The following is a 14660-nucleotide window of genomic DNA, read 5'->3' as shown; positions in this document are numbered from 1 at the left end:
GATTTCAGTGTATTTTTTAACCTACTCAGAACACCTTTTTCATTCCTAGCTTCAACCGGGCATTATATGTGTGGGTCACCCCTACTTGAACGCTCCCATCTCATCTTCACGGGTAATTTCTCCTTCAATTTAAGGACACTGTACCAAAATAATATTGCAATCTACCTACCACAACACCATAACCTTCAAACCTCTACGAACCCTTCATGTATTTTCTACCCTAATTGTCACGTTTCGCTGCACAAGTGTATAACGGGTTTCATGTACCAGGGGTGCTTGCTTTTCATGAACGTTTTGTGAGTTTCTAATTTTCCACAACGCCCTCACAAACCTCAACAAATAAAACAATGCTTGAAGTGGATACTGAAAGATGAATCATTAAAAGTGGCCAGAATAACGGGTAGATGGCTTAATCAGATTACACAATTGATTCAACATCTCAGATTTAATATTTTTTACAAAACAATCTTTGGAAAACAACCTCTGAACTTCTTAATTGTCACAGTGGTGTGAAGTTCTATTTTCAGCCTAACATGTTACTACTTACTAGTTGTTGAATGTTGCAACAAATGGTAGGAGGCGGTGGAGAATGGCAACAGCAACTTGGTTAATCTAACTAACATCAGAGGAACATAATATATCATCATATAAAATAGGGTATTTAGTTGGATTTGGGTTTAAATTTGAACGAGAAAAGAAAAAAGAAACGTAAGGGCCAAATGTCCTTCCCTAATACTTCTCAATCAGTGCCATTTGGAGAGAATAACGTTAACCTCTCCATATCTCTAAACTTGTCTGTTCCCACCAACTGATCCAATGTCGAATATCTCCTCCGCAATGGTTGCTATTTTTCCTTAACCTCTGCATCTCTCGAAAACCAACGAAAGGGAACCACCTTCCGTATTTCTAATAACCCCTATTCGCGTTTTGTCCTCGACTTCCAATATTCGCGCTATCATATCACTCTCAAAATGGGGAGAATGGGACAAGACTCAGACCCCAAGTCCAAGTTGGTATTAGAGATTTGCTCCATTTCCACGCGTTCTGTTGTGTGTGTTCATCATAAACTTCTCTCAGAATCAGCTAACACAACTTTCGTTGACTGGTATTGCATTCTTGGAGTAAGTTCTTTACCTTTCTTGTTCAAACAAACCGTATATAGGTTCTCTTTTATGATGCAAACTTTCTCCATATTGGGTTCTCATAGGTGGAAGAAAATGCAGGGGTGAATGCCATTCGTAAGAGGTACCATAAACTGGGTAGGTTTAACTGCTTCTATGTCTATGTGAAATCTGGCATTCTCTCTCTTTTCTGAATAATGAGAAGCTTATTTTTTTTTCGTTTTTTTTTTTCTTTTGCAGCCTTACATGTTCACCCAGATAAGAATAAGCACCCCAAGGCTGAAATTGCTTTCAAGCTCGTTTCTGAGGTATTTCTGTGATGTTTTCTTTTCTTTTAATTGGTTAGTCGCTAAGCCTGCAGGTAACATAACACCGAAACAATGAACATTTATCTTCTGTTGATTCTAAACTTTGAAGGTGTCATCAACACCCCCATGTAGACATATACCATAAATTCCTTCCCAAGTCTGAGTATAGTCGAGGAATACAATCTCATCCCCCTGCCACCCTTTTTCTTGTAGGCATATGCATGTCTATCTAACGCAGCAAAGAGAAAAGCCTTTGACTTGGAGAGATATAAGCATTTCTGCATCGAGTGCAAAAGAATTCCGTATACATCGAGTAATGTCCCTGTCAATTCAGGGGGACCAGGTTTTAGGGCATGGAATATCATCACCAGATCAAGATCTTTCAAACTTTGGAGAAATATTAGGGAAATGAGAGAAAGATTCATGGACGAGGCTAATGTGATAGAGAACTGTTTGCGAACAAATTCAATGTCAAGGAAAGAATCTCCAGGCCAGAATCCGGTTGGGTTTCTACCTAGAAGCAAGTCGCTTCATAGATTTGAGAAAGAAACCCCTGTTTTCAATCCGTCGGATTATTTGTACCAAGGCTACCCTCACCTGAGGAGCAATATTTACAAGAATTCTTCAACTTTTTGGTACTTGCAGAGAAATAGTATGCTTCACAATGAAAAGGGAGGAGCGCTGCATGCCTCCCCTGTTTTTGAGGTCCAATCTAGGAGTTTGTTTGCTAGCAAATTCGCTTTTGTCCCGTCAAAATGTTAGTTAGAAAGATTTTTTCTTAACGCAATGTGATTGTCAGCCTCTGGCTTCTTCCGATGATTAATTGCATTTCGTTTGAAATTGTCCTGATATATAATATATGCGTCTTATTATGAAACTCCCAGGCGTAAAATATGCATTGATTAAATATATATAAGTTAGACAACATAGCTTGAAAAATTAAATTGAACAGTAAAACACCGTAAGAACAACACATACATGTACTACAATACACCATCTGGTAACATTGCCTGGGTTGCAAAATTGCTGCATTAAATATGCAAAAGTAGATCATTATACATCAAGTAATTCTGGTTGTCAAAATAACGGCATCAGCTTTCCCAGTCAAAATTTAGTTTTTGCCTTTCAACTCGTTTTCTACAAATTCAGAAAAAAGTAGATCGTTACTGCCTCCACATCATAACTTGGCTACTGATATCTTGTACCACGCCTGTCCCCTTGAGATATAGTCCATAGTCCCCCTTCTCCATACACGACAATCATTGGTTTGCTTGTTCTTTAAGCTTCGGGTTCTTGAGAACTCCGCGGTCAATTAGAGGCTTTAGTTCTTTTTCAACAAGTTTTTGCACTTTCATATCTGGGGATTCTAAAAATGCTGAAACAATCTTGCAGCTGCAATCATATTGACATGACAAAAAGAAGACGTAAGAAACCAATCCTTTGCACCCTAATTTCATTGGTGAATAATCTGAACTAAAAAGTAAATGAAACTTACCTATGGCCATGCGCCCATAACTCACTCTTCCCTTTAAAAGCCTTTTCCCATAAGGTGGAAGCAAAGTTGGGGCAATCCAAAATCAGTTTTCTAATGGTCCGACTAGAATGGAAATTTTCAAGGACATGCTCCTCTTGTGAATCTGCTGGTTTAGGCATTGCTGCAAGAGAAGCTACTGCCTCGTGGAGAGAATTTATTTTATCATCCAAAGTTGGGCGCATTATGCACTCAGAACCCCCTGTCGCAACCTGCATGTGCAATTAAATTTAAATAAGAACGCAATACTTGGTAACAAATTTACAGAACTGGTGAGATTATAATATCAACATCCTCTTTATTACCTCATACAAAATCTCCTTGCCAAAATTTGACCGTAGCAGTTCTCCCACGCTCTCAATACATACATCAAGAAGACTCTGCAAAGCAAGTTACAATAAAACAACATTTTAGGCACAACTTCATAATTCGCCAGGGTTTGAATTCACGTATAGTCAAAATCAGTACAAAACACAGGTGAAACATGTAAAAAATCAAATAAACTACTGGAATAAAAGCCAAATCAACCTACATCTGCAAGTCCACTCTTGATCAATAGCTCCTGCCTTCTAACAATTGGATCTTTTTTCCCACTCTCAGCTAGGTCAGAATCATCCACAGAAATCTTATCTATATTAACTTCATCCACTGCCATGTCTTCCTCGGATTCTTTGTCACCAAGTGAAACCTTCGTCGTTTCAGTAAGAGAGCCAGCTTCGGACTCGGATTCTTTGTCACCAAGTGAAACCTTCGTAGTTTCAGTAAGAGAGCCAGCTTCTGACTGATCCTGTTAGCATGAAAAATGAAGAATGTGACAAATGTAGTGACTTCTAAATAACAAAAGACCATAAAAAGATAGATTAAAGAAATAACCTTCAGAGATAGAGAAGGTATAGATAAACTCAGAGTAGCAAGATCATCAGGACTGAAATAGCGTGAACTATTAGGATGTAATAATTGGAGTAAGGGTCGCCTTCCATTCTGTAAAACTCAAAAGTAAACAATAGAACTTATAAAATTACAACCAGAAAACACAATAAACATATAGATATCATGAGAAGGATCTCTAAGAAGTGTTCTATTAATTGATGAAAATTATATTCGCTTCTCCTTCATACTGCTTGTAAACATCAAAGGTAAAGTACAGTTAGACAAACCTTATCCAGAACAAGCTCCTTTAGTACTGACTGAAGCTCACGAATGATAACCTGCGGCATAAATGATTTACTGCTTACAAATATTGACTATTAATGAGAAAAACAGAATCATAACAAAACCAAACAAACCTTTGTTATCAGTTTTGTGTCATCAACAACTGAGAGGATGCAAACCAGCACCTGAAAAATTGATTATACAAATTTATTCATACGGAAAATCTGAAGGTAACTTAATATGAAAAACTAGAAGTTAGATGCGCAAACATTTTTCACTATTTTTTTATGTTGGCGTTAAAATTATGATTGTTACTATACTATACAGCTTAAATAAAGCTGCTTTCTAGGTATATGCACCTAGCATAAGGGGTTGAGTGTTATAGGGTATACCTTTCCCTTGTAACGTAATCCTCTATAACACATCAGCTGAGAGCAACTCATTGACTTTTATCATTAAAGTTGGAAATATGTCAGTCTAAAACAAGTTCTAAAGTAAGAGTCACAAATACAACTACATATGAGAAGCAACTATTGAGTCAATACACTTCCCAGCTATTGAGGAACATGAGAAGCATATAAATAAGTGATAGGTCCGTCGTGTCGTTACCATACTTTAGAAAGTCAAGAATCAAGAGAATGAATTCACACAAGCAAAGTGGGGTTAATATAAGAAAGAAGAGAAAGGATTCTCTGCATTGACATTACCACTGCATGAGATCCTACTCCTTTAATAAATTTTACCAATATTAGTTCTTAAGAAAATAGAATTTAAGTATAACTCAATCTTACAAAACCGGTTTGCAAGATCTTTTTGAATCTACTAATATTCTATAATTTGGTCCTATCTCTAGTCCATATGGACATTTTAACACATCCTGTTATGTTGAAGACCGGACATCTCAGAAGTGAGACTTCGGAGAAACTCAAGTGACACGTCCTCTTATAATATATTTCTATAATAAAAGTGAGACTGCAAATTAAAGAGTGGACCTTAACATGACTATCTCATGTTTTTTTTTTCACTAGAGAAAATTCATTTCCAACAAACAAGATACAACGTATAACAAATTAGTTGTACAAATGTGGGTAGATGTTTGGCAGAAGAAGAATAAGAGAGGAAGTTATGGAATATTTCTAGACAAGGGGAAAGAGGAAAGGTGTGCAATTATTCAGAACTTGTTTTGGTGTTGGCAGGTGTTGGTGCTCTCTTTTAAATAGCCACCATTGTTTGAGAGAATTCCAGTTTTAAATTTCAGAACAAAAAAAATGCGCTAAATAAGCACAGAAACTCATACATACAAACGTGCATGTCTGTCTGAACCTTAGATGTTTTGAAAAAACAAATCCCTATCAAATGAGTTAGGTTCATATATGGTTCACAGCTATTTCAAAAAAAAATTATATATTTAATTTAACTGTGAACTGTGTCACCAGGTCAAATACTTTTTCCCTTTTAATCTGTGCCCAGGGATAGACGCCAGTATGACTGATTTGAACTTAGATAAAGGCACAACTAAACCATGAATAGGCTGGACCAACAAAAAACATAACCTCACAGTCAAATTACTCACCATGCACCCATATTGATGATAAGCTGTTTTGTCCACGTGCCCTTTTAATCCTTTGATAATCTTCTTTCTCTCCTATGAATGGAGTGTAAAGAAGACCAATCATATGATGCATTCATCATAAAAAATATTCAACATTTCTATTGATAAGAAAGAAGTTGCTGGGCACACCTTAGCATTTCCATATTTTACACACAGAGTTCCAATTTTGGCTCCATCCTTCGTACCAATCATTCTAACAATGAGTGGACTTGATAACTGTTGGATTATATCTGTGACAGAAGACTTTTAAAAAACTTGATTTAGATACTATTGCCCAAGGTGAAATTTGTTGCAGAAACAAAAGGCGTGAAGAAATATTGGTGAAACGGGAGAGAAGTACCTTGTCAGCAATGCTAAAATATTCCAGCAAGACTCTGTGTAAGATAGAATGGTCAACTATCCCTTTTTCTAAAATTGGCTGAATCACTGATGTCATATGTCGCAAAACAGAACCTTTCTGTAGCTTCAACTTGGACATCACATCTAATAATCTGACATACAATAAAAACTAAGAAAAAACTCCAGCAAGAGAAAAATAAATAAATCACCTTATTGAATTCTTACATGCATTAGAAGTGGTAAAATTAAGAAATTAACATCAATTCTGTCAGGAAAAGAACCTATCATTGCAAGGAAAAAGTGTCCTTGACACTGCTTTATACAGCTTCATTGAATAAAACTATCGATACAAATTTCATGAGAATTTACTCATCTACAAGTATCTAAATGAAAGTTGAGATCCAAGAAAATGTAATTTATTTCCCAAGTAATGAATTGAAAATAAAATTTATTTCAAACCATTCACTGTACTCACATAAAGTAGTGGGATATCAAGCAAATCGTCAGAAATTAATAAATTATAAATTGAATAAATTTTACTTCCTGGCTTCTATAACCATGGTCCTTCTAAAGAAAACCCCAAAAGGCATTCAAATAGAAGCAGGTTTCAAATAAATAAATAAAAGTTGAAACAGAAGGTTCATCTATCTTTTTCATGTAACTTTTGCAAAGGTTGGATATGTCCTTCTGCATTGTCCATCCTTCCATGAGAATTCATAACAGTTACATACTTTAGATTCCAGATATTATTTGTTAAATTAACTTATATTGATGTTCAATTGTAGATTACCAACAGCTGAGTCCTTACCTGCTCTCTTTCAGTGACACTAGATCCTTAAACAACTGAAGTTCTGTGGAGTATAATTCCAAAAGCAGTTCTTGCTTCTGTGCAGCATTTGCTAGCTCATAAGCATGCTCAACAACTGCATCACATGTAGATACACAACTTATTGAAGGAAAGTTGACTTTGGCCAAAATATTTCATATCGGGTCATGAAAAATCAGCAGAAAATTAGTGAGGAGAAACTATTATTCTATTCCTCCCCCCCCCCCCCCCCCCCCTTTTCCTTGTTAGTCACAATGTTTTAAATCTTGGATGGCTGCACATAATAGTTGGCTTCAAAAACACCATACCGAGATAGCACATGGGAGAACTGCTGCTATTTAATATATATATATATATATATATAGTTTATATAATATATACCATATACAAAGAAACTATCAAAGTGATGAAAAAATATTCAAAATTAGTAACATTTATAATTAACAATAAAAAGTCACAGTTGTTTTAACAAAGCACACAAGTAAACACCAACAAAATTCAAATAAAAGTTTCCTGGGTTGCAAATATCAATCATCATCTTCTAAATCCAAGTTTTCTTTACCATATTCACTATCATTACATTAAATCTGTATATTTCAATTTTGGAAACCCTCCCAAATATCTTGATATCTCATTTCTAAGGTGTTTTCTGAAATCAACAAATGCCACCATTCTAGCACCATTATGGTTGATTAAGCCCACTACACCTGCTGAACTAAACTACTCCAGTAGCAACCCCTGTAACAGGCAATGGCCAATCCACACCGCTCTGGTGTGCTATTCAAAAAACCGTGGTTAGTAAATATGTTATCCTAAACAATTCAGATCCAAACCATGAACACCCGCAAGCAAAATACTACCCAAACGGATGTCACATACCAACTGACCCAACCATATGACGAAGAAGAGGAGCAACATGACCATGGAGTGTTGAGATAAAGCCTGCTAGTTGTTTCTTGGAGGCTGCGAAAGTAGAGCTAATTAAAAGAAAGGATGACACTGACAAATAACCACGTATATTTCACATAGACCATACCGTTGTCAAGCATCTTCTTCACTAAGTGAACAGCATAGGCATTGTATGCTAGATTTAGAAAATGTGGAGAAAGCTCTTCAAATACTGCATCCCTTTCAGCTTGTGAACAATGTTTGACACAAGTCTGATTGATTAAAGCAAAAAAAAAAGAGTAAAAGATGTAAACTGCAAGCTCTTCTAGAATTAAGTGAAACTGAAAAATGAAAAAAAAAAAACGATAACCAACTAATATAACCTGAAGAATACGGGATGAAATGTGAGAGCCAGCAATCTCTGGAATCTTCCCCTTCATCTTTTGCACAGCTTCTGTTACTAGCCTTCAATCATATGAAAGTCTAACGTAAGACATAGTAGGGACAACAAAAAGAAAACAAAAAGGTTCAGCATGCTATTGACAAAGAAATATCAGTCCCTAAATTTTTTCTTAAAGGAACATACTTAGCTCTGTCCTCTTTAGCAATTTCATGACGTCTCATTTTCTCCCATAGACGTGCAAGCTCCTGTATAGAATTAACCAAAATTAAATAACACCTAGGGAATTCTCAGGAATCGATGTGCAAGAAACTTAGATTACAACCAGGGTTCTAAGTTGCGAATAATAACAACTGTTGCACCGCAATGTTGTCAGTGTGCTGCAACAGTTCGCAATTGCGGTATAAATTTTAATCACCTAAATTTAATCTTCTATTCTAATTGTTGAAGTGTGATGGTATAGGATAGTAGGCGAATATGAGAGGCGTTTGGTGGTGGCAATTTGGCCAAATACACAAACTCTTAAATTAAAATAAAAAATGTATACAACCTAATGAATAAAACATATACCAAAAAATTATAATAAGTGCATAATGCTTCTTTCTTTCCATTAAATGGAACCATACAATAATATCCCGCCATGAGCTACTGCAATTTAGAAATATGGTTACAGCGCTCAGTTCACGTGACAAGTAATATTTACAAATTGGAATAAGAATGTTCTCACTTGCTCAAGAGTATAATGTCTCTTTCTCTTCTTTTTTCTGGCATCCGCAAGTTCCTGAGATGAAACAATCACAGCCTCAGCTAATCAATCAAAACGAGTAATCTACAAATTTTTCTGATCAACTAGAATAGAACAATCCAAAAATTGAAAGAAAAAAAAAACTCAAAAAGTATCGGTATGATTAACCTCATTACAGGCACAGATCGAAATCATAAATATGCAACACGCTAGTTCAAATGATTACAATAAAGGGGAAAAACCTTGGCATGAAGACGACGTTCTCGGCCGGTAAGAGGAGGCTTCTGCTGCTTCGTGTCTTTGGCAACAGAGTGTGGTTTGTGCCTCTTTGAGGCATCGGAATTGGAAGTCTTGGACTTAGAGGGAGATTCGTGAGTTTTAGTATCGAGTAGCTTTCTCTTTTTCGTGTTCCCGGCTTCCTGCTTCTTCGCCGCCATTGCTAAAGCTCGGAGGTTACGCTTACCGTGTTGAGTTACTAGCACCTATCGCTCAGAGGGAACCCGCGGGTTTAGGATTACTAGGGTTTATACAAATTTTCATATATCACTAACCGGGTTGAGATATCAAAATATATGTTTTCAACAGCGTTAAAATGTCTTTTTTATCCTTTATAATTGTTGTAGTTTATTTTTTAGAAAATTACACATCAATCTCTGTATTTAAAATAAATTATGCTAAATATTTGTATTATTTTACTCTAAAAATCTCTGAATGTTTCTCACTATGCATAGCATGGTGTGCATATTGTGAAAATAACTTTTTAATGATTAAAATTCAGTATCTTGTATTAATATTTTTGAATTTTTGCATATGAAAATTTAAGACAAATTAGAGGACAAATTAAAAAGTGGATTAGATTTATAAACGAAGAAGCTTCCGCCATAAGTCGAGATATATATAAATTTAAGAAAAAATCAATATTTGAATTAAAAAAAATAAGAATCAATAATAATTCTTTAAATTTTAAATAATTTTTAATGCAAAAGCATAAAGTTTTATTTATCAATACCATATTTGTAAAGGGATTTTTTCTTTTTTGTTGTCACATTTTGTTTTTCATTTTTATCAATAACCATTTTTCTAAATTTAATTATTTTTTAATTATAAATTATCTACAAAATAAATAAAAACTACTTACAAAAAAAATTACAATTATTATTTATATTTAATTTTATAATTATAATAATAACAATAAGCATGATTTTATTTTATTTTTATAAAAATTAAATAACACACCATGTATTTTTATATATAATTGAATAAAAAATACAAATAACCAAACTAAGTAGATTTAACTAATAAGCTCACGGGTTCAACAAGTTATATAATAAGTTCACTGTTAAAAAAAATCATCATAAAAAATTAGCAAAATCACAGAAACATATTTATGATTTTTAAATTAATTTGAATACTTTTTTTATTTCTTTAGAAGATATTTACTACCTACAAAAGAGGGTGTTGTTGTACTGTTCAAATTCTATAAGAACAAAAGTGTATTCATTTTTATTCTAAGATGAAATAAGAAAAAAATATCTACCAAGAGAGTTAAATGTATATGAATGACAATTATACTATTTCTTGCATGTCCATGTCCACTCACCTTTCTCTTCTCAACAAAGAGAAGCATAAAAGAATTATGCATGTAACTATGTAGTTCACAAAAAAATAACATAAACATGGTATTTTTCAAGACAAAGTATTGGGCAAATCAATACATGTTGCAAATAAATTAAAAGAATACGTCTAAATAAAGTGTAGATCATATTTTACTTATTTAATTTTTTTTTTGTTTACCTGCTTCATCTCCAAATTATGTATCTCTGTAATACTTTAAGTTGAATTTTTCTAATAAAAAAAAATAATAGGTGTTTGTTCCAACGATATTCCATTGTGACGGAACACATGTTTTAAAGTAGATAATACTTCAAATATATTGTGATTGACAATAATTTTATCATTACATTTGGGATCGAAACATTTACGTAGACCGATAACAAGGTTCTAAGATGAACCATCAGTCCCTTAAGCCATTAAGCGGGGATGATTCATCATTTCCCTTAAATCTCGACTGTGGGAGTTATGTTTCTTTCTACCATGCAAAATAGTATATTAGAAGTTGAGATCAATGACATTTTAAATACTCATTTTACCCTCTGATATGTCTTTTAAAGACAAAATCATGTTAAAACAAACATTTTAAAATAGACAATACCTCATATGCATGATGGTCGACTCTAAGATGTCACTAAATATACTTGAGATCATAACAATGTTTAAATTACAAGAAGGTTAAAATATGAAGCTCACAAATATTTATATATTTAAATAATTTTAATACGTTAAAATATTTATTGAAATCATCTAAATCAACTAAAAATGTCAATAACATGTTAAAAAAGTTGTTTTAATCAATTAAACACAACTTATCACCAAAGCTTTAATATATTTGTAAAAAATTTCTAATTAATACACACCAAATTCGTTAAAGATAGAACATACAACCATTTTACAACTAACACAACCTAACCTAAAATAAGTATACATATTTATGATTATTGTCAAACTTCAAATTTTCAAAGAGAAATGTCGGATTTATCAAGTATATGAAACATAGTTTCAACAATATGCAATTTAAATATTTGTCACCTATATTCAGTTAAATAGAAGCAAACAATATTGAATACATGCATACAAGTGGCACAAATAAAAACATTCAAAACATGGTTGAGTGTGGACAACACAAAGTGGTACAAAATATTGAAAATGATGCAAAATTGCATGTAACTACAATAAGAACAATTGAGATTTTTAACTTCGAATTAAGTCTGAATCATAAATGTACGTTCTCAATGCTGGACGAGTATGAAAGTTATGTTTCTTGTTCATTCCAATAGATAATAAGTATATTTGTATCCATGCTTATACTTATCTATATATTTGTTAAGTAATAGATTTCCTTGAAAAAAAAAAACAAAATTAATGAAAGATAATATTATTAAAAATTCAATGTCAAAATAATATTTTTGTTAATAAAAAACAAAGTATAAAAAAAACTAATAATGTTTTAGTATTTTAAAACAGAGACAATGATGGAGCATGTATGCATTTGCTCATCTTTATTTCCATATTTGGTACTTAAATGGATGTTCAAGTTATTTTGCATATTTCTTTGTGTCATCAAAATAAGTTTTAATCATATTCATAAATATGATTTTATTTGTCATTTTTAATTTGTCGAAATAATTTAATATATACTCTATCAGCAACTCAACCCCACAAGGTGGAATAGAATGTCCAAAAAAGTTCGTTAGGATATACTCTAACCAGACTCTGATATCATGTTAAAAGTAAGTTTTAAGCCTAACTCAACCCCACAAAATGGGTTTGTAAGGTGAGGATTGCACCCACTTATACATTGTGAATTGGTTTTATCCGTAGTGATGTGGAACTTCCAACATAAAGATTTATCAACAAATTATATAAATGTTCTAACTAAAAAAAAAGTTAAACGTGATAACTTCAATTAAAAATCCATGTTTGAAAAAAAAATATAGTTACAGTTACATTATTATTGATATTTTTTCTTACTCATGATTTTAATTTAATTTAAGATTAAATATGTTTTTTTATTTAGTTTTTAGTGAAATTTTATTCAATTTAATCATTTAATCTCAAAAATACATGAATTTAATCTTTTCAATCAAATTTTATTTTAAATTTATTTGGTGATTCAAATATTTATTTACTAACATTAGAGATGCGTTTGAAATATAAAAAAAATTAAATCTACACATTTTTAACTTAAAATATTGTTTTGCTACAGAAATTTGACAGCTGAAAAAAAAATTGAAATCATTTTGGAAAAGTTTAAACATAATTCGCATAGGCCACATAAATTAACTAATACATTATTTTCTATAGTCGTTGTCGTTTCTCAGTTTTAGTTTGGAGTATTTCATTACATTAATTTATTTGGAGGAAAAACTTTGTTGCATACAATGTTAGAGGTGACAAAATTTTAATATGTCCTGTCTGCAACTTGCGAAAATTGATTAGGATAGATTGACACACCAACTAACAATACACTGAAAATTTTGGCATATTTCATTTAAAGATAAGTTAGGGGCTCATCCACCAAAAAAAAAACGAATTTCCATTTCATTATATCATTATAATTTTACAAATTTAATTAAAATACTTAAAATACAGATATTTTATTCTAATTTGATTTCAACATAAATCCCTATATGCCACCAAAATTTTGGAATCGTTTTAAAAATTATGATCCTTATTAACCACCAAAATTGTCACCCCTGCCATTACGTCTTAGTAAAACATAAATAAAATAAAAAATAAAAAACTAAAGTCATGATTTGATGACTTGTTCCAAGTAAATTCGTTCACTTAAGAACGCCTTATATGAATACTCAAATTCTTAAATTCCAAAAAGATTTGCACTATTTCAATGCAAAACTCTTGAAAATGAAGAATTTATTGACATTATTGTAAGTCAACATCACCACCAAATTACTGATTAAAGAAGATTAATTACATTATATTTTTCATTCCTATAATGAACGACAGCAGTATTACATTACTCAAGAAAGAGATTAAACTTAATAAAATTTGTCAATGATCATGATACAATATTATCCCAATAACTATATTCAATCTCTGGTTACAGATTGATTCTTTCTGCTACATACATTACAACAAATATATCTCACTGATAAACTTTGAGATCCCTTACCCTTATACCCTTCGAAGGATTTCTCACTTTTTCCAGACTAAGAAAATACAAATTACAGCAAAATTGGAGAGACACAACTTTCTGCCTTCAATTCAAACTACTCTATATTACTCCTGAGTCCTGTGAAGTAATCGAGTACTTTGAAAAAAATAAAAATTCAGACAACTGGATCATTAGATCACTAAAGTTACCTGTCAATAATTGATGAGTAATCATTTTTCAAATATTACCACATATGTATACAAGGTTTCCAAGTTTGAAAGAAGAAAAACGGTTTTCAATCCCACAATCATCATTTGATTTGAGAAGACAGGGTTAAAAACACTAAAACATAACCTAAGAACACGCAGCGTTTAAAAGTTAGGACTGCAATTGCAGAAGCCTCTGCACCATCGAGGAAAAGGATCTAATAGAGAAGCTAATTATAATTGTTTCTTGAGGCATATTTAATCGTGAATTATTCTTCTTTGGCACTTGTCGGTACTGCCATGCTTCAAAAGAATCTCCCCTGAATAATTGTTTATTGTACCTTAAATTTGTTATATTGACTCTGATATCAATTATTAAGATAAGTGTTTATCATTAAATCAAAAATTATAGTCATTAGTTAAAGCTCAACTCTTTTTATATAAAAACATTACGGTGTAAGTGTTACGATTTGATTGTGACTCGATCCACGTGACCTTTCTTACCTGCAACACTTCTTTTATTTATAATTAAGCATGCATGCTTTGCCACTGTAACATGTTTCGTTATTTTCTCAGTCAATGGTTTGGAAATGCTTGTCAGTTGTCATGCCGTGGTATCTAATATGGATGTAGGTATATATATATTGTGTGCGCACTTTTATAATCGTTATTAAATACAATCCAACTAATACTATGACTTGGTGCATGCATCTGCACTGTGGAGAGGAATTTGAGCTTTGTGATATTCCACACACTATGCCTCCAAAGTTCATAGCAGGTCAATAAAGAAACTATGGATG

At 32.6% G+C, this 14660-nt stretch overlaps 2 protein-coding genes across 3 annotated transcripts; one reads left to right on the top strand and one right to left on the bottom strand.

Annotated features, from left to right (window-relative positions):
• Positions 1-523: 523 nt before the first annotated feature.
• On the top strand, positions 524-2285 carry LOC114178158 (uncharacterized). The gene is made up of 4 exons (XM_028063906.2): positions 524-1121; positions 1208-1259; positions 1362-1429; positions 1643-2285. The coding sequence occupies exons 1-4, from the start codon at positions 972-974 to the stop codon at positions 2189-2191; spliced, it is 819 nt and encodes a 272-aa protein (XP_027919707.1). The 5' UTR covers positions 524-971; the 3' UTR covers positions 2192-2285.
• Positions 2286-2360: 75 nt separating this feature from the next.
• Positions 2361-9468, bottom strand: PUM24 (pumilio 24). Of its 2 annotated transcripts, XM_085671299.1 has the most exons (18): positions 9165-9468; positions 8905-8958; positions 8364-8425; positions 8161-8242; positions 7926-8049; positions 7769-7852; positions 6872-6986; positions 6065-6215; positions 5854-5967; positions 5686-5757; positions 4247-4297; positions 4118-4168; positions 3834-3941; positions 3709-3747; positions 3493-3648; positions 3266-3340; positions 2925-3172; positions 2361-2821 (listed from the first exon to the last, which is right to left on the bottom strand). In XM_085671299.1, exons 1-18 carry the CDS (start codon positions 9357-9359, stop codon positions 2689-2691), a joined length of 1914 nt encoding a protein of 637 aa, XP_085527425.1. In that variant the 5' UTR covers positions 9360-9468; the 3' UTR covers positions 2361-2688. The 2 variants fall into 2 exon arrangements, with proteins under 2 accessions (XP_085527425.1, XP_027919706.2); XM_028063905.2 differs by having other exon boundaries at positions 3493-3747.
• Between the last annotated feature and the right edge of the window lie 5192 nt (positions 9469-14660).

This window comes from Vigna unguiculata, chromosome 3, assembly GCF_037176805.1.
Source record: "Vigna unguiculata cultivar grain cowpea cultivar isolate G323 ecotype 2 chromosome 3, ASM3717680v1, whole genome shotgun sequence".
Taxonomy (NCBI): Eukaryota; Viridiplantae; Streptophyta; class Magnoliopsida; order Fabales; family Fabaceae; genus Vigna; species Vigna unguiculata.
This window is presented reverse-complemented; position numbering and strand designations above follow the sequence as displayed.